Here is a 20,996-nt window from a genome sequence, read left to right as displayed (position 1 = left end):
CCTACTTATTGCAAGGGAGAGTTTAGCCAAAGTTGATCGCTGGCCTGAAGCTAGTCTATAGCATTAATACATTTAAAAATCAATATCCTCATTTGTAACTGTCCGGCAGGTGCAACACTGTCTACAATTGAGTAAATATTTCCCCTGCAGGTAGGAAGGATTAGATAAAAGGTATCAGGACGGGATGTCTTAAAGCAGAGGTGGCCAACCTGAGCCTGAGAAGGAGCCAGAATTTACCAATGTACATTGCCAGAGAGCCACAGTAATATGTCAGCAGCCCCCCATCAGCTCCCTAGCCCACAACGCCTCCCGCCTGCCGGCAGCCCCCACCAATCAGCACCTACTCCCCCCTCTCCGCGCCCACATCAATCACCTGTTTCACATGCGCAGGAGGCTATGGGCGGGAGGAGGGAGGAGCGAGGGCATGCAAGGCCCAGGGGAAGGGGTGGAGTGGGGGTAACGCTTGGGGCAGAGCAAGGGGTTGAGCACCCCCCAGCAAATTGGAAAGTTAGCATCTATAGCTCCAGCCCCGGAATCAGTGCCTAAGTAAGGAGCCCCATATTAGCCTCTGAAGAGCCACATGCGGCTCCAGAGCCACAGGTTGACCACCCCTGTCTTAAAGAAGAATTCTGATCTCCTTCTGCTCAAGGTCCCTTCCCATTATCTTGACACTGCTGGTGCAAGAGCATTCTCCTTTGCAGGTCCTGCCATCTGAAATACCCTTGCTATCTTGCTAGTCTCCTCACATCTCAATTTCTTCTCCCACTGCTATTCTGTAAATGTATCATATTGTATGTAACTAGCATCTACATTTAAATACATCTCTTTCTATTAATAGTTTTGTAACTATGGGTAAATGTGAGAAATGATTAGTTATACACTGTATGACAGATGCCCCTGATTTTAATTTAGATAGCTACAGGATAGGATAATATATTGGCAGATGTATATAATTATTACCCACAACACTTACTACTGTTACAGAGTAGCAGATGGAGAAGATATTGAAGTGTGAACAACAGAAGGAACAGGGTAAATTTTCAGCTGAGATCTGAAAAGAGGAGGAGAGACTGAGAGCTGCCGGGAAGTTCCTTCCTTAATTTGAAAAACAAAAAAACACTTCTATCCACAGACAAAATAGAGAATAGTAGAAGTTAGAGATGGAGGAAATCAATTTAGCCATATCCAGTTATGCCCTGGCCAATGTGGGATTATACCCTACATAGCATATTCCCCAATGTCTTATCTAGTCACGCTTTGTGCCACACAATGGGATTTCCACTTCTCTGGGGAGACTATTTCACTATCACATCTCTCATGCATAGGACATTTCCCTCATATTAAATCTCTATCTCTAGAGCCAAGAATCATACTCACTTGGCAAGAAGGCTCATCGCTGGTAGAGGAAAACATCAATGATTGTAAAACACAGATAAACTTTCCAGGAAAACAGCAGCAGAAGCTTCAGATATAATAAATACAATGAATTTGTGAGAGTGTCTGAGTGGGGAACTAAACTTAGTTTTGGAAGGAAATAAAACTGGGCCAAAGGCCAAAACTCCTTTGAAGATGGGGAAAGCAGCAACTTGAAAGGCACTACAAATACACAGGAGGAAGAACTAACACCACAATTCAGGGGAGAGAAAACATTTTACTAACTCAGGCTTTCAGCACAACATTACAGCCATCTATCCACTAAGAACACATGGTATCACTCAACGCAAGAGTCAGAGATTTCAGGCTGAGTACAAGGGAAGGGAAATATGTTTAATTAGTATTGGATATCTAATGCTAATACTTACATTACTCTAGTCAGTATCACATTAACCTAATTAATCAATCTATTTAGAATTAAATTAAACCAATTAGTATCAGATCAATTAGTTCTTTGGAAAATGGAAAGCACCAAGTTATTAACAACACTTATCACTTCCACAGTGATATTCATTTACAAACCATTAACTAATCCACAGCACCCCAGGCAGGCAGTAATAGCTAGTAATATTAACCCAATTCTACAGATGAGGAAAAAAAGAGAAAGGTTAAGTGACTTAAGGTCATAAAGGGAGTGAGTGTCAGTGCTAGGTAAATGACCCAGGAGCTCCTGGCTGCCATTCCTGTGCTTGGTGCATGCTACTCCACAAGGATAAGGACATTACTTTTAGCATTTAATTTGGACATATATAAGATGCTTTCAAGACATGTCACCTCTTCTCTATACCCCATTCAATAGTGTGATGGATGTTGGGTTTCTTGCCTACAGTTGTGGAAGGATGGGGAAATCTCTACCCTGATTCATGATGCAGTCTCCAGTCAGAGGATTCTGCCATGATTAACTCCAGTGGGGGAAATAGGGCTCTAGGACTCTGAGTGTATGTAATAAGTTCCAATGTGACTTTGTGCTTAGAGAGACACTCCACTCCCTCTTTTACTCACAGAAATAAAAAAGTTTGGGTTTCAGAGCCTTGGTTTTAGAGAGTACCCAAAGATGTGTGAGGTTTTGTTTAAACAATTAACAAAATTATCCAAAGCACAGGACTTAGTGGTGATGGGACACTTCAACTACCTAGACATCTGCTGGAAAAATAATACAGCAGGGCACAACAAGTTAATGGAATGCCCAGGCAACAACTTTTGTTGCAGAAGGTGGAGAAATCAACTAGAGGAGAGTTGTTCTAGATTTGATTTTGACAAATAGGGAGGAACTGGTTAAGAATTTGAAGACAGAAGGAAGCTTGGGTAAAATGATCATGAAATGAGAGAGTTCATGATTTGAAGGAATGATTGCAGGGAAAACCGCAGAATAAAGGCAATGGACTTCAAGAAGGCAGACTTTTAGCAAACTCAGAGAATTGGTAGGTAAGATCCCATGAGAAGAAAGTGTAAGGGGAAAAAAGAGTTCAGAAGAGTTGGTAGTTTTTTTAAAAGAACCATTATTAAGGACACAAGAGCAAACTATCCCAATGCATAGGAAAGACAGGAAGTGTGGTAAGATACCATGTTGGGTTAACGGGGAGATCTTACGACCTGAAACTCAAGAGAGTCATATAAAAAGTGGAAACTAGGTCAAATTATGAAGGATTAATATTAAAAAAAAACAGCACAAGCATGTAGGGACAAAATTTAAAAGGCCAAGGCACAAAACGAGGTTAAACTAGCTAGGGGCATAAAGAGCAACAAGAAAACATTTTACAAGTACATTAGAAACAAGATAAAGACAAAAGACCAGATTAGTCCATTACTCAATGAGGAGGGAAAGACAAGAACAGAAAACACAGCAATGGTCATAAATGCCTTTTTTGTTTCAGTTAGCAGTTATCAGACGACTCACATAATGAACATCTGTGGGTTTGGATCTGAAGTTAAAATAGGGAAAGAACAAGTTAAGAATTACTTAGACAAGTTAGATGTCTTCTCTGAGCCATTAGCGATCATCTCTGAGAATTCATGGAGGACAGGAGAGATCCCAGAGGACTGGAAAAGGACAAATATAGTACCTATCTATAAAAAGGGGAATCAGAACAACCCAGGCAATTATAGATCAGTCAGCTTAAACTTTGGTACCTGAAAAGATAATGGAGCAAATAATCAATCAATCAACTTGTAAGCACCTAGAAATAATATGGTAATAAGTAACAGTCCACATGGATTTGTCAAGAACAAATCATGTCAAATCAACCTAATATCCTTCTTTGACACGTTAACAAGCCCTGTGGATAAGGGGGAAAGCAGTAGATGTGATATATCTCGGATACATGTATAGGAAGGCTTTTGCTACTGGCTCACATGACCTTCTCATAAACAAAATAGGGAAATATAGCCTAGACAAGCCTATTATAAGACGGGTGCACAACTGGTTGGAAAAACATACTCCGAGTAGTTATCAATGGTTCACAATCAAGCTGGAAGGACATATTGAGTGGGATCTTGCAGGGATCCGAGTCCTGTTCAGGCCAATATCTTCATAAATGAGTTGAACAATGGCGTGGAGAATATACTTATAAAGTTTGCAGATGATTCCAAACTGGGAGGGATTGCAAGCACTTTGGAGAACAGGATTAGAATTCATAATTAACTTGACAAACTGGAGAAATGATCTGCAATAAATAGGATGAAATTCAAAGTACTACACTTAGGAAGGAACAATCAATTGTACAAATACAAATGGGAAATGACTGTCTAGAGAGGAGTATAGCGTAAAAAGATCTGGGGGTTATAATGGATCACAAACTAAATGAGAGTCAAAAACGTAATACTGTTGCAAAACGATCAAATTTCATTCTAGGGTGTATTAGCAGAAATGCTGTGAGCAAGACACAAGAAGTAATTCTTCCACTCTCCTCAACACAGATAAGACCTCAACTGGAGCGTTGTGTCCAGTTCTGGGTACCGCACTTTGGGAAAGCTGTGGACAAAATGGAGAAAGTCCAGAGAAGAGCTACAAAAATGATTAAAGGTCTAGAAAACATGACCTATGAAGAAAGATTGAAAATACTGGGTTTATTTAGTCTGGAGAAAGATGACCGTCGAGCGGTGGCATGATAACAGTTTTCAAGTATGTAAAAGGTTGTTATAAAGAGGAAGGTGACAAATTGTTCTCCTTAAACAAAAGACAGGACAAGAAGCAATGGGCTTAAATTGCAGCAAGAGAATGTGACATTCTGTACCTTGTGGGAGCGCCCTGTAAACCCCATTTTCCTCATTTATATATAATTGTGATCTTGCATGTAGCGCATACCATGTAAGATATCAGGGGAAAGGTTATGATGTGGTGAAAATCACTGTTCTATCTAAATATGTATATCATTGGTGCATATGAAGTTGAGATTGTGTTGTATGGTTGTCAGTAAAACATGCTGTACGTTGGGGAATTAGCCAGATATTAGCTCCCCTGAGACAACAGCAAGGAAAGCAACCAACGCCTGGGTGGGTATCAAACCACCATCAATAACTATTGTCCACCAAGGGAGTTAAAATTGAATGACTTGCCTACATAAGGCCACACCAGGAGAATTAGCAATGTCCACCAGACATGCCTGGACTTGTGTTCTCCACGCACACAGACTAAGGGTATAAAACAGAGCACAGTGGCCCCATGCTGGGCCTTTCCCGCCCTCCCCTACCTACGCAGCAAGCAACAAGAATGTTCAGAAGACTGAAGACTCCAACAGAGGAGACTGGCCCAGGTTTCAAGGGTGAAACCTGTGTAATATCCAGTGGGTGAGAAAAACTGCTAAATCTAGATGTTGCCCAGTCTAATAGGTTGAGAGTTAAGACTGCGTGCTTATATATTTTATTTTGGTAACTAACTCTGACTTTTTGCCTATCACTTAAAATCTATCTTTTGTAGTCAATAAATTTGTGTAACTGTTCACCGGTGAGTTTGCCTGAAGTGTTTGGTAAATCTGCTCAGGTTTACAAAGGCTGGTGAATATCCACTTTCCACTGATGAAGTGGCGAACCAATTAATAAATCTGCCTTGCTCAAGAAAGGGTCTTGAGCAGTGCAAGACAGGATAACCCTGAGGTACAAGGCTGGGAGCTGGGGATTTGGCTCTGGGAGCATTCATGCAATCTAGCTGGGTGTGGGGCTCCATATCCTGTTGTGCTGAGCAATCACAGCGCCTGGAGGCATTTGCTGCTTGTCACTAGCAAAGCATTGAGAGAGACAGCCTAGGCTCGAAAGTTAAGGGGGCACAGCAGTCCCACAGTCCCAGGCTGCACCCTGGGGATCCCGTCACAGGGAGATTTAGTTTAGACATTAGGAGAAACTTCTTAACTTTTAGTTAAGAAGATAGTTAAGCACTGGAACAAATTACCAAGAGAGTTTTGGAATCTCCATTATTGGAAGTTTTTAAGAATAGTTTAGACAAATACATAGCAGGGATGGTCTAGATAATACTTAGTCCTGTCTCAGTGCAGAGGACTGGACTAGATAACCTATTAAGGTACCTTCAAGTCCTATATTTTTACGATTTCTGTGGTTACACTAGACAGACTGTTCTGGCTCTTAGGTCACAGCAGGGAGCTAGGTGATGCAGTAAGTAAACACGCTCCCTTTTCATCTGACTAGTAGCTTGCACAGAAAAGTTATACCAGCCTAAGGTACGGTGTGAATCTGAATCACTACAGTAATACTGCTAAAACTCCCTTGGTGGGCACACTTTTTCTGGTTTAAGAATGCCTCTTTGTTTAGCTTGTGTCTCTTTGGAAGGGGTTAAACTAAACCAGAAAAAAACAAACAAACAAAAGTCTTCAAACAGGAACAGGCGTGTCCACCCAGGGAATTATACCGGTAGAATTACATTGGTGTAACCTCACCAGTATAACTGGTAAAACTTTCTATGTAGACAAGACTTTAGGTCACGGTGCAGCAAACCTGGTGGCTTACCCTGGTTTATCCACAGCTGATGGTCTCTGCCCAGCATTCAGCACTGGATTAGCAAGTGCATTGCAGTGGGGCAGGATTACAGTACACTGACAAATCTGTGTGAAGGTTGCTTTAACACCATACCTGCCTGCACCACAATTGGCTCTTGGTTATCAGGGCTATCAGTCTTTCTGTTCCACGGGCACCAAATTCATCTAACTTAAATAAAAGCCTAGACACTAAACTCTCCAAGGCAAATTATTCAGCTTCACCTGTGGAATGTTCGCCTACCCTGCCCAAATCCATTCAGCAGTTAGTTCTCTGAACTCCAGGAATATCATGAGTGCTATTCTCTGCTGTGACTGTTGGACTGCAAGATGACGACTAAAACCACAAGGAATTGAAAATCCAGTTCGAAGTTCAACCTACGAAAGAAATCATGGTTTTCAAACACGCTGGGGAAAAGACAGAACCGTTGTACAGGGTAACCTGATATGTTCACCTATCACAGAGTGCGTCTCCCCCACACATACATCCATTCACTTAGTCCCTTTTAGACCATCTCTCCTTCTGGGTAGGAACAATTAATCAGGGCCATGTATGCTGGAACTTTATGGAGGCTCCAGATCAAGCACACTCTGTACAAAACACACAGCAAACTCCTATTTCACCAGAAGGAGACTTGTGCAACAGGCCACAAATTAATCTGAAAAAAGAGGGAGTCTTGTCGGGACTGACACATGCACTTAAGGAGCTGTTTTACTATTTTGAGTCCATCAGTTGGAAGCTCGACAGTCTTTAAATGCTAACCACTCCATGTTCTGAGGTTTGGAATGCAAAGCGTGTTCAGCTGCCAGGGTGTTTCCCAAGACTAAAACCCAAGCAAATAATAGCACAAGCGAAGACAACTAGAAAGCAGGGCATAAGCTAGGGAATTTTACACCATCTTTTCTCCTTTGTGGTAGTTGGAAGCCCCACCTCCAAGGTTCTGAGCAACTCTTTATTTTGCAATCTGATTCCCCTTGCAATTTATTTCCAGCCACTGGAAATTAGAGGCTATTGTGTAATTTAGATTCAGTACAACGGTTGTGTGGCAAGTGAGGGCAGAAGAACAAGTCCAGGTGAAATACTACAAGAGCAGAGAATGGGAATCAGGATTACTGAATTCCATCCTAGCTCTGTGACTTTGAACAACTTCCCTCACCTCATAGTTACTTTGTTTTCTCATCTGTAAAACAGGGACAGTACCTATCAAACAAGGAGGCTGGTAGGCTTATAGTTAATCACTATTAGTAAAGCACTATTGTGCATCGGTGCATATATACACACCGTACATTCGTCCAATATAATGTATGGAGTATTTTGTGGTAAGTGCCAAGTATTAATACAATCATACAAATGATTGGTAAATATTAGTTATTTGGAGGGAAAATAAGCAGGGGTACAGGGAACATTCGTGACTTGTACAAAGCTACACTACAAGTCAGTGTCAGAACTGGGAACTGAACCCAGGAGTTCCTGCCTCCTGCATTGTAGAAGTCCAAATTATTCTCTCTCATAATAAATCTCCTTCTAACATGCCAGATAGAATGCACATGCCTCTACGCAGCTTTGTGATCTAGGTGAAAGTGGTTTGAACCTATCAAGAGCCAAGTTGTAGCTACCTGCTTTGCAGAACTGTCAGCTTTGCTCTTTTGACGGACTACTGTGCAGTACATTTCTGATTTTAAAGATAACTTCAGGGAAAAAAGCATGCCCTGTCATGTGCACACACTTCCCCACCCACTGACCACAAGGAAGTAGCAACTAGCTGTTATTTTCCCCAGTGATCTGGGGTCTGTATTTGCGAGAAGAATTAATCAATATATGCAAAAAACAAAAACAGGACTCAAAGCCACCAAGGCTGTAACAGAAGAAGTAGTTACCAAAGCATTTCCCTAAAAGCTCTGCATCCACAGTCCTGCATGTGTTGCTGGAAAGGAGTATGCGGGAATTTAAGAGACTGAAGCCTATAAACTAGTGGTTTTCAAACTGAGGTCCACAGCTCATCAGTTACCTTGACAGCTCTTCCTTCAGAATGAAGTATTGCTAGAATCAATGCGACAGTCTATTGGGGAGTGGAGGATTGAAATATATGGTTCACAGGAGTCCCTCTCTTATGAAAAGGACTGAAGAGATCCTTGCTTTGAACTGTTTTCACCCTGTTACCTGAAAATGTTTCCAAGTCTATATTCAGAGCAATATACGAATGTTAATGAGTTAAGTCTCTCATCATTACGATGAGGCAAGTAAGTATTATTCCTATTATACACCTGGGGAAATTGAGGCAGAGAGCCGAAGTGACTTTTCCAAAACCATACAGCGCATTACTATGGGGTGGATTTACTGGACATCATCTCCTTAACTCCCTGAAAAGAAGAGAAGCATTATTCCCATCTGTCAGATAGGTAAATAACACAAGACCAGCTTTCTTGAGAGACCATCCATTGCCCTGCATTAAAGTCAGCAGGTGCAGAACTGCTGACCATCTTGAGGTATTGTCTCAAGGGGACAGGAGGCAGGGGCTTTTGCAACAAAAGCTGGGGATTCTGGAGTTCTCTGCTACTTTACAGAGACCGGTACCCTTCAAAGAGAAGACTCCAAACATTTGCGTCTCCACTTCCATTCTCTGTCATGGGTTGGATGCAGACTGTTTCAGGATGGGCTGCAGAATTTATTTTTGATTTTCCATTAGCTTCTGCTTCAAGATTTATTGCTCGGGCCATGTTTCTTTTGATTGTAAAGCATGTGTTCCGTTTCATTTGGGGCACAAGGCACCTTACCAGCTGGTTCAAGAGCACTGCATGTTGAAAAAGCAATAACTTGATGCTTCTGCAGAAGGGAAACTTCCATTCCACTAATGGTTTATCATCAATTTTTAAACTGCTGGAAGATTTGTTTTACACACTTCCCCTCAGCTGTAACAGCTATTTTAGGCAAGTTGTGGTCCCCATCTGAATGAGGAACTGTAAATCCCTCAGATACTGAGGGAAGGGTATAAAAGGTGCAGAAGCTGTGACTGCCTTCCTTGTGGGTTACAGCGTTATCTTGAATTCCAGTGGTGTGACAGCGCAGGATGACTCTCCACTGCAGGCAAAGTGAGATATTTAAAGCCCAATGCATTATGGTTAAAGTCTTCTCCAGAAGCCTGAGGTGAGAAGCTGTTAATGTACCATACAAAAGGCAAAGAGACAACTTTAGGCTCAGAGAACAAGGTAACTTTCTGAGCTACGGTAGCATAAAATATTTTACTTTGTATATTTTTATTAGTGTATGTAGCGCTGGGAAGAGGTGCTAGATTGGAAGTCCTGGAGACTGAAGGGCTCTCTTTCCACAGTGCGCATAAGGGGCATAGGCTTTCCGACACTGGCCACCTGTGGGCCTCAACCTTGACTTGAGATGAAACATTTCTAGGAATGGGAGGGGAGTTCAGTCTACATGGTCCATTCAGTCATCAGCCTCTCTGCTGGGACTATCAAAAAGAGGGACACAATGCCAAAAGTGATCAATTTTGAGGTATGGATACCCATTCATTTATAAGTGGACCAAATCTCCAGAGTTCATTTCACATAGAGCATTGCATGGTAACGACACAATGGTAAGGACTTTCAATCACTACTCAACTGGATTGGTTTCAAGCAGGTTATAGAGGTGAAAGGTTGTACAAATCCCACTACCAATTCTCTGCAGCAGACGTCCTGCTTGCTTTTAGTCTGTTGCCGCCCAGCTGCCTTGTAGCAGGTAGCAAAAGTCCATATGGAAATAGCTCTCCTATGAACAGCTAGTAAAGGAAATAGACTTTTTAATATCTGCAGGTTAGACCAAGGCCAGAATGCAGTTTCATCTCTGTGCAGTTTGAAATCTAGCTCAATCCAGTCAGAGGTGCTGTTCTGGTGAGCACCTTCCATTACTTCAAGGGGCCAAATAAGATGACCAGTATCAGACCATTCCAAGGATTGTGATCCATTAAAATAAAGCAGTGGAGTTCCAGTTAGCTTAAAGCACGAGCAGAGAGGGGAAAAAAAGATACTAAAAGAAACTAAAAGGGTTATAAGGTGAACAAATAACATCTTGCATTTACATTGCACCTCTTAGCCTCAATGACCCTGAAGCACTTTACCAACCACACATGCAGTAGTCACTTCAACCACCACCGAAAGGAAACCACCCGAGGGGTGGCATGGAGCAGTTGCTTACAAGCACACAGCAACAGTGCATAACAGATTAGGACAAGAAGTGAAAAATCACATATGCAAGTAAACCTACTGGGGAATTTAGAAGGGCAGATGGTAATTTCCAGAGTTAAACATTTAGCCAGGAAACTGGGGATATTGATAAAAATAGGAAGCGCATTTAACGGTAGGATTTTCCCCATTCCACGCATGACTCAGAGATCATCAGGTCAGCAGGGACCATTATAATCATCTACTCTAACCTCCTGTCTAATACAGGCCAAACAACCTCCCCCAGTAATTCCTGATGGAGGCGACATCCCACTTTCCTGACTTACACATTGCTCTATCCCCTCTCTCAGTGCTTTCTAGGAAACGATAAGTCTCCTTAGGCAAAGGGGTCTTTCTGACACCATTGCCATCTGGGCCTCTGAGTGAAGCTTGAAACACTATGTAGCAAGATGTTGACCTAGTGCAAGGAATGCCTCCTTGCTCAGTTATTCTCTAGTATCGTATAGTAGTATAGTATGTAACGTGGGGGTGAGGGCCAGATGGATTCTGGACATCTGCATGGCCAGACATTAACTCCTCCCAGAGTTCAGCTGAAGATCCCGATGTGCGTTTTATTGGAAAATAAGTGTGGTCTAGTGGTCAGAGAACCAGACTGGAAGGCAGGTGATCTGGATTTTGTTACTAGTTCAAACATAGATACATTACCACCTTTGGTTCATTCCTTGTGTGTAAAATAGGAGTAATAAAACTCATCCACCTCATGGGATGAGGAGGATGCGTTCATCAATGCTTGTAAAAATGCTTTGGGATCCCTAGGCAGAAGATGCTAAATAAGTCTTTCAAATGGGTCTGTGAAATGCTTACTGGTCACATGAAGCTGACTTCTCATTTCCAGCTGCTAAATTGCATTAAAAGATAAAGATACGTTAAATGCTTTCCTGATATTGCTTTTCCACATAGGCTATTGCTGTAATTGCCATAGGGATGTTATGTGATTGCAAACAAAATGGGAGGTGAGTCAACACAATTTTGACAGGAGAATGGGAGGGAGGGAACATGGCTTGCACAACTGTGAATGGGAGTGGAGTGTCCATGAGACCATATTCAGATGCAGCTCACCATATCAAAGAATTTGGAAACCCTATGCTTGAGAAATGTGAAGTATCAAAAGTTTGCAATACCACCTTACATTTGACCTGCCACTGGTATTAATTCCCATACATGTAATAAGAATTGGTTTTCAGAACCATTTGCCAAAATTTTTGAAAAATTCCTCTGCTTCTAAAAGATTTACACAAAACAGACCCATACTGCAGAAAGGAAGTTTAACATTAGGCTATGTAAGATACAATTCTGTCAAACTCTCTCTCTTTTCCTATCCCTACTATCATCTGTATGGACAATGTGATAAAATTTGTAGAGCTATCAGTGAAACTAACTACGCAACCTTACACCCACCAGTCACAAATGCTGACAATTAGGCTTCAACCTCTGTCATGTTGGTTGTACAGCAGAACCTCAGCGCTACAAAAACCAGAGTTATGAACTGACCGTCAACCACACATCTCATTTGGAACCAGAGGTATGCAATCAGGCAGCAGCAGAGACCAAAAAAAAGCGCCAATACAGTACAGTACTGTGTTAAACTACTAAAAAAATAAAGGGAAAGTTTTAAAAAAAAAGTTGTCAAGGTAAGGAAACTGTTTCTGTGCTTGTTTAATTTAAATTAAGATGGTTAAAAGCAGCATTTTTATTCTGCATAGAAAAGTTTCAACGCTGTATTAAGTCAATATTCTGTTGTAAACTTTTGAAAGAACAATGATAACGTTTTGTTCAGAGTTACAAACAACCTCCATTTCTGAGGTGTTGGTAACTCTGAGATTCTACTGTATTCTCCGAAGAGGTCCCTTTCATCCAGGAACCTTCAAATCCAGGGAAAGGAATAACACTGAACACAAGCTGATTGTGGGTCAGGAATTCCAATAGAAGACACCACTCAGGACTCTAAGAGTAGATTAATTTTTCCTTGTCATCAGATTGCCACATTCCCCTCTGGGTTCCCATGATTCCAGTTGTTCTCAGTCTCACTCTGTATCACAGACGTGCCTTTCAGGAGAAGGCACGGTCCATTAAAACCCTCCAAACCAAGGCCCATAACAGTGTTCCAATACCAGTGTTCCAATTGAACAGTTGGGGTTGTATGAGTGAAATAACCAAATGTGAAGTGTGTGGGGTACAAATGCCCATGAGCACAAAAGAACTGTGCCTTGGCACTTTCTATGAGATCTGGAGACAAGGGTCTTTGTCAGAGTCAGTCCCTTGCCTGATCACAAGTATGGTGGGTTCAGCAGAGACAAGAAAAGTGACAGTACAATGCAATCATGTGTGTTCAGATCACTCACATCTGTAACAACTAAGGCCAGCTGCCTAGGCCACTTGGTGACACAATAAATAGCACCATTCCATCATCACATAAACAGCAAGGAGAAGCTAATTCAGTTCTCTACAGAGTTGTTCTCTCTGCTGTCTCTACAATGGTGCCAATTTTCCCACTATTCTCACCACAGTCAATTTTAACACTGGCTTCTCCCACTTTCCACAGACAACTGAAGCTTCTCCATAACTCCTGCCCAGCCTACACCAGTACTCCTCTCCTCCTACACATCCCACCCTGTTCCCAAGACACCACCCCAGCTTTTCTGCTGACTGCTCCCTTTGTTCCTTCGCCCACTCCTGACTCAATGCCTTCTTTCACTCCGCCCCTGCCCTAAGAGTGGACAGAAATTTTCCCCATGAAATTCAACAAAAATAAAACTTCACCCCCTGCAGTGTAGTGAACCCAAACAGTACAACAGGAGTGCAATCATAACCAAATCTCGTCACTACCCTGTGCCTCAGTTTCCCCACTTGTGGAACAGAGATGATAATACTGAGCTACCTTTATAAAGCAAAGATCAAGCACTTGCTTCAGTTATATGAGTGCTAAGTATTACCAGTGCATTCAAATCATACTAGTCTGGTTTCACTGTCCAAGCTGAGTGAAATGGAAAACATTAAACGGATCACTCTTTAGACTCAAAACACAGGGTTTGTCAAAATGAAGGTTTTATAAAGGCTAAGATCAAGAGATGTTTCCATTAATGATTACAAATGACTAAATTAAAAAAGTATTGTGTATGCGCCTAAGGAGCCCAAACAGGGATTAGATCGACGGCACTGTACAAATACACAGACAATCCCTGCCCCAGAAAGCTCACAATCTCAGATCTTTGATTCCAATGTAAACGTTCTCCTAGTGTTTGCAACCCAACCATAGCAGCCCCTGGCCAACACAAGAGAACTAGACAGTGAAACAAACTATTTTCCTTCTGCAAGCTAAAAATAGTACAAGAGGATAAATAGCACCGATGGTGAAAAAAATTCAAGATTTTAGATTCTTTCCATTTTAGGAATGGAATGGAAAGTAATGTGTTAAAAAAAACCCACAACATGAATAAAGGTTTTTTTAAGATGTATTCTGAGGCCAATGCCCCATCATCCACATCAAAACTCACCTTTGCAGAAGATCTCTGCAAAGTGATAATCGTTATTCCATTGCAAGTGCATGTGTTTCATTTCTTCTGAATAATAGCTACCGAACAATTTGATACAGTATAACTGTCCTTTGGATTTCCCTGACCTTGGAGTTTTACCTTCCTTGTCAATTCCCAGACACAGAGATAACACACACGCACACAACTTTAATTGAGGAGGCTGCAAAAGGAACAAGGAATTATTTCAAATTAAAATTGAAAACAGAAAATAAAGAGAGTTTAATGATTCAGTAGCAAAGTTTCTCTCAAGCACACACACATAGTTAGAAGAGAGACCCACATGGATAAAGCGTTGGGTTATTTTATGTGAAAGAAAACTGTAGTAGCAATATTAGAAATGCAGACTATAATAGTGATGTTGCTTTTCTACAACAGCTTTAAACTGTGAAGGCTCAAATCACATTAAATCTCTCAATCCCTGTGTAAATTACAAAAACCCATTTTATAGATAGTGACTCAGGCCTCAATCCTGCAAGCTATTCAGTTCACTTGGACAGAGCCCCAATGAAGCAAACAGCATGAAGAATTGGAGCTTGACTGACTAGTCCAAAACAACACCCCAAGCCAGTAACAATACCAGGAGTAGAACCCAGAAACCCTCCCGACTCCAAGATCACTGATCATACCATTAGCCCATAGTCCAGGCACTGCAACAAAGGATTGGAAAAAGGCAAAACTGAGGACTGTAAAATAACTAGATTAGGAGGAAAACGGGTCGGGGGGAGGGGAGTTCATGAGCAAAAAATGGTCACTAAAAAGGGGTTTCGGCAGTGCATGGTAAAGAGGCCAAGAGGCAAGAACGAGACAAAAGATTAAGGGGCCCACAAATACTAGTGAGGATAGGTTACATGCACAAAGCAAATGACAGCATTATGTATTGGCAGAAAATGTGTCATTTAATCATGGGAGCTAGTGAAACATAGAAAACACATTAGCTTTATTGAGGTCTCCATTACTAACTGGTCCAGTGTACTCTTCTGCACTTTTCCCCATTATGAATGGGTCAGCTCCTCCTGACAAGAATGCTGAATCCAAAATGCACACATCATGCTGGTTTGGGGTAGGGGAAGGTGGGAAGCTTGGAAGTTGTGTGTCGTCAGGACTAGCAGAAAATCATTTAAATTAATGAATTTAAGAAGTCTACTAGCAGGCTGGGTTACATTCTTGTTGGTACAAAGGTGGAGGGGAGAACAACTAGAGACTCACAGAACAGCCTTAAACAGATGCTTTACAGATGCTCATTTAATGTTTGCAGAAGTTCTTTGCAGGTCCCAGAAATGCTAAGATTTTACCTTCAGTTTAAAAATATACAAAGTCTGCCAACCTCAGTGTACCTAAGCTGTTAATGGTAGAAAACAGGGCAGAGAGACTACTCCTTGGGTCCCTTCTAGCTCTGCCACTGACATTACGTAGCCTTGGTAAGTCACTTTGTCTCTGTTTCCCCATCTGTAAAATGAGGATAAATACTTGCCCATGTTTATGCTTTAAGAACTTTAGGTGAAAGGTGCCATATAATATTTTGTCTTCATCCACTTCATGCAAGTTTCCCAAGCCTCATACCAACCCCTTTGAAGTGAGTATTTGTTGACCTCGTTTTAGAGGTGAAGTGGTTTGCCCAAGGTCCCACACAGCTAGTAATAATACCTAGCGCTCAAATAGCAATTATCGCCCTAGATCACAAAGCACTTGTCAAAGGAAGTCAATATTCTCCCATTTTAGAAATAGGGAAACTGAGGCACAGATAAATGATTTGCCCAAGGTCACCCAGCAGGTCAGTGGGAAACCCAGGAACAGAGGTCCTATGCATTAACCACTAGATATTGCTTCCTCTTAGTACAAGTTTGATGTATTACTAGAGACATTAATATAAAACCTCAAGTCACTCAGTGTTTTGTCAATCTATCAAGACTGTATACAATATTCTGCTCCTTTCTCCCCTGGATTCACTGACCGTAACTCCCACACCTCATTACCATTTATCCCTAACTCTTTCTTTCCATTCATTTCTTAGTCTTTTTACTCACATGTTCACTACCTATCAGTTTCATTTACTCAAACCTCTTACTTAAAAAGCTTCCCCACATCCGCTTTCACACTGTAGGGTTACCAAATCCAAAAATACCAAGGAAAAAACGAATTTAACATCTTCTCAGAGGTTAGGCCTCTATGCTTTACTTTAACACAAATAGGACTGAACTAACTAGACTGAAGGAGTACTTGTGGCACCTTAGAGGCTAACAAATTTATTTGAGCATAAGCTTTTGTGAGCTGCTCAAATAAGTTTGTTAGTCTCTAAGGTACCACAAGTACGCTTTTTGCGAATACAGCCTATCATGGCTGCTACTCTGAAACCTAACTAGACTGAGGGAGGCAATGGTTGGAAAGCAGGCCAGAGGGACATCTATGAATGATCTTTCATTCCTTCCATTTCACCTTCTCTGAGAGCAGCACTGATGCCTGGAGAAACTAACTTTCCATTCACTCCCACTAAATCATTTCTAACCTGCCAGCGAACCCTGTGCTACAGGAAGACACACACATACAGAGAGAGAGAGAGAGAGAGAGAGAGAGAGAGGAGGGATGGTAGGATGAACGGGAAAGGCTGAGAAGGGAACAGTGGCATCATCCCCAGAATCTGTCCTTGTGCCGATATAAGGGAGGGTGGGGAGAAGTGCTGGGAAGGCAGGGGAATGGGAAAAGGAGGGGAGCAGGACGGAGATAGTGTCCCCTCTCATCTGAACAGAATCTATTCCTGAGCCAGTGGCAGGGACAGGAGCACTTCGGTGAGGCAATCACAGCAGCAGGGAGGCTGGAAGGCCCTCTTACCCATGTCAGGGTGTCAATACCAAGCCGAAAGGAATGAACAGGGAGAAGAGGAGAGACATGGGGCAGGGTAGGAAGCATGGGGGAAGAGGAAGAACAAGACAAGGAAAAACAAGATAGTTGGGAGGCTCTGGTGACACCCCCTTTACCTGGTCTGGTGCTTCAGAGCGTGCTCCTGCCACAGACTCCCCTCCTACCTGAGGGCAGCGACTGCTGGAGATGGGGGTGAAAGAGGGGCTAGGGGAGACAGGTGAGGAACACTCACCACCCCACTTGTTCCCCAGGCAGGAGGGGAGCCTTCCCCCCTTCCCTATTACCCCTAGTGGCGGGCAGCCTGACCCCGCACTTCTCGGGGAGCGGGGGGGATGCCGGTGGGGCAGGGGGAGAAAGGGTTGGCTATGGGCAAAGAAGCCCAGGAGGGACGGGGGGGGGGGTGTCCCCCACAATGAGGGCAGAGTCTCCGGGGGGGGGGGGGAGAAGAGTAGCACTGCGGAGCGGGGTCTCGGGGTCTGTGAAGGGTCCTTGGGGTAGCGAGCTGGGAGGCACCCCCTAAACGTGGGCAAGGTCGTGGGGGGGGGCAGGTCTCCGCGGTGAGCGGGGGGCACGTAGGGTCCCCGCGGCGTGCGGGGGGGGGGGCAGGGCGGTGTCTCACCTGGACAGGTGTTTCAGGATCTGCTTCTTGATGATGCCGGCCATACCGGGTCCGGGCGGGGGGGGGGGGGCGGCTCCTGACGCTCGGGGGGCCCCCCGCCGCTCAGCCGTTGCCGCCCGCGGAGCCGGCTCCTGCCATCTCCCTGACAGCCCTCCCCGACTCCGCCAGCATCCCGGCTCGCACCGCGGCGGCCCGCGGAGCGCCGTCTCTAGCGCCGCCTGCCCGCGAGAGGGCAGGGGAGGGCACAGCCACGTAGCAGCGCCCTCTGCCGGTCCAAGGGGGCGAGCCCAGCTGCGTTTGTCCCTCTCCCAGCCAGGGACACGCCCCCTACCCTCCACTGCACTGACACCCATAGGGACCCCACCCTGCAGCGTGCACCTAGTACTACCTCCGGTGGCAGCACCCACCACCCACCTACCTTGCTCCCCCACTACCCCATTTCCCCCAGGTGTGTATGGGGGGGTGCTCACCTCACCCCTGCCATGGTCTCATCAACTGCACTAGCCCCCGGCTCCACCCACCCACACAAAAAGAAAAGGAGTACGTGTGGCACCCTAGAGACTAACAAATTTATTAGAGCATAAGCTTTCGTGAGCTATGTGATGCATCCGATGAAGTGAGCTGTAGCTCATGAAAGCTTATGCTCTAATAAATTTGTTAGTCTCTACGGTGCCACAAGTACTCCTTTGCTTTTTGCGAATACAGACTAACCCGGTTGCTACTCTGAAACCACCAACACAAGCATGCTGCCCCTCCTACACCCTTAAGACTGTAACCCACCTTCTCAGGGCTCTCCATAATCAGAAGCATAGTTATCCTGTCTTGTCCACACATCTGAACAGAACCTTTTCCTAAGCATGAAAGGTGCTTTCCCTAGGGGGAAACAGAGTACGTTGCAATAATAGCGTCAAAGACACACGGGGAGGCACTGGCAAAAGTTAGGCTAGTCCATATTAAGAAGTTTTGCTAAAATAGCAATGCGAGTTGGTGGGTGATTCCTCCCTAGCAACATTTCTATATCAGCAAAAGCCCTAACGTACACATCGTTATACTGGACAAACCAAAAAAGGGGGTGTGTGCTTTTTTGGCAGTATAACTTACTTGGCTGGGGGAACAAGCACGCACGCTTTTGCAGGTATAAGCTGCATCAGCACTTGAAGAGTCTGTCATCTCATTTACTCTCCACCTAGTATCTATATACATCACACAGCAGTCAGTTTGTCTACACAGAGAGCAAGCAGCAGTTTTTTTTGCCAGAGGCTTAGCATTAGACTAGCAGAAGCATCACTGGTAAAGTAGCAGATCAGCTTGCATGGTTTCTGATTCTCCGCTATGACAGGATTAGGGCATGAACATTAGAGGAGCTACATTTACCTCTGTAAAAACAAAGCAGAGGATCACATGAGCTACTATGCTATAAAGAAATGTCCTACCTCAGTTGTTTCCTAATCCCTGCCTTTGTCTCTATTACAGCATTTATCACTCATGTTTTTGGACCAATCTCAGATTCTTATTGGCAGAAAATCTTCCACTTCCAAAATCTCACACCTCCTCTCTACCCAGATCATTTCCAGAGACATTTTCAGACAAGCAAATACTTTAACTCTACAGGAGACATTGGTCAAGTTAAAAAAAATGTTTAACAAATAACTTCACCTGTTACTTGTGTCAGGCAAGACTGAAATGGAAAAAAATTAGTTTAATTTAATTTCTTCTTTGATGCTTTTTTTACTTTTGGATTCCACTGAAATAGGACAGTAAAAACAGATTAGTCGGTTTCACTTTGCAGTTCCATACACCCATACAAAAACTACAACAGATGGATTGTAAATACAAGAAGCCAATGTGATGTGTATGTTCTGTTTTAAGTTACTCAGTGAAATGTTGCAACAACAACAAAGTAATGGGAATGATTCTATTGCTCCTTCAGTTTACCAGCCCTGTGTTTTATGTCACATTTCAGTAGGTCAGTCTTTTAACACCCAAATATCCTACCCTGGACAATAAACCCTTCTTCTTTACTGATTATACTCTACTTTGGGAGATGGTTGTAATCTTAGGGGGAGAAAAAAAAAGTCTCAGTATCACTCCAAAAAAATCCATTTGAGTTGGCAGATTTGTGTTGGAGAAAATAATTGTTTGACTTCAACATAGAATCATAGAATCATAGAATATCAGGGTTGGAAGGGACCCCAGAAGGTCATCTAGTCCAACCCCCTGCTCAAAGCAGGACCAAGTCCCAGTTAAATCATCCCAGCTAGGGCTTTGTCAAGCCTGACCTTAAAAACCTCTAAGGAAGGAGATTCTACCACCTCCCTAGGTAACGCATTCCAGTGTTTCACCACCCTCTTAGTGAAAAAGTTTTTCCTAATATCCAATCTAAACCTCCCCCATTGCAACTTGAGACCATTACTCCTCGTTCTGTCATCTGCTACCATTGAGAACAGTCTAGAGCCATCCTCTTTGAAACCCCCTTTCAGGTAGTTGAAAGCAGCTATCAAATCCCCCCTCATTCTTCTCTTCTGCAGACTAAACAATCCCAGCTCCCTCAGCCTCTCCTCATAAGTCATGTGCTCTAGACCCCTAATCATTTTCGTTGCCCTTCGTTGTACTCTTTCCAATTTATCCACATCCTTCCTGTAGTGTGGGGCCCAAAACTGGACACAGTACTCCAGATGAGGCCTCACCAGTGTCGAATAGAGGGGAACGATCACGTCCCTCGATCTGCTCGCTATGCCCCTACTTATACATCCCAAAATGCCATTGGCCTTCTTGGCAACAAGGGCACACTGCTGACTCATATCCAGCTTCTCGTCCACTGTCACCCCTAGGTCCTTTTCCGCAGAACTGCTGCCGAGCCATTCGGTCCCTAGTCTGTAGCGGTGCATTGGATTCTTCCATCCTAAGTGCAGGACCCTGCATTTATCCTTATTGAACCTCATTAGATTTCTTTTGGCCCAATCCTCCAATTTGTCTAGGTCCTTCTGTATCCTATCCCTCCCCTCCAGCGTATCTACCACTCCTCCCAGTTTAGTATCATCCGCAAATTTGCTGAGAGTGCAATCCACACCATCCTCCAGATCATTTATGAAGATATTGAACAAAACGGGCCCCAGGACCGACCCCTGGGGCACTCCACTTGACACCGGCTGCCAACTAGACATGGAGCCATTGATCATCCAACATATGGTTGGACATATTCAACCCTTTGCAATCATAGATCAAAACTAGGCAAAACTAGGCAAATTTCAAGCCAGCCCCTTATCTTTCCAAGGTAGATACATATACAACAGAGTTCCACACGGTTTACTCTTTGTGTCTGTCTTTCCTACAAGC

General features: G+C 43.4%; 1 protein-coding gene across 3 annotated transcripts in view; it reads right to left on the bottom strand.

Moving 5' to 3' along the window:
* UHRF1BP1 (UHRF1 binding protein 1) overlaps positions 1-17,838 on the bottom strand; it is a 56,253-nt gene extending 38,415 nt beyond the window's left edge. For all 3 annotated transcript variants that reach the window (XR_006276444.1, XM_038379579.2, XM_043500314.1), the window contains exon 1: positions 17,661-17,838. Coding sequence is in view for 2 of the 3 variants with exons in the window: in XM_038379579.2 (XP_038235507.1) it covers positions 17,661-17,704 (44 nt within the window). In the remaining variant the exon portion in view is untranslated. The remainder of the gene's footprint in view (positions 1-17,660) is intronic.
* Between the last annotated feature and the right edge of the window lie 3,158 nt (positions 17,839-20,996).

Source organism: Dermochelys coriacea, chromosome 21 (assembly GCF_009764565.3).
Source record: "Dermochelys coriacea isolate rDerCor1 chromosome 21, rDerCor1.pri.v4, whole genome shotgun sequence".
NCBI classification, from domain to species: domain Eukaryota; kingdom Metazoa; phylum Chordata; order Testudines; family Dermochelyidae; genus Dermochelys; species Dermochelys coriacea.
Note: the sequence above shows the minus strand (reverse complement) of the source record. Positions and strands in the feature narration are given on the sequence as shown.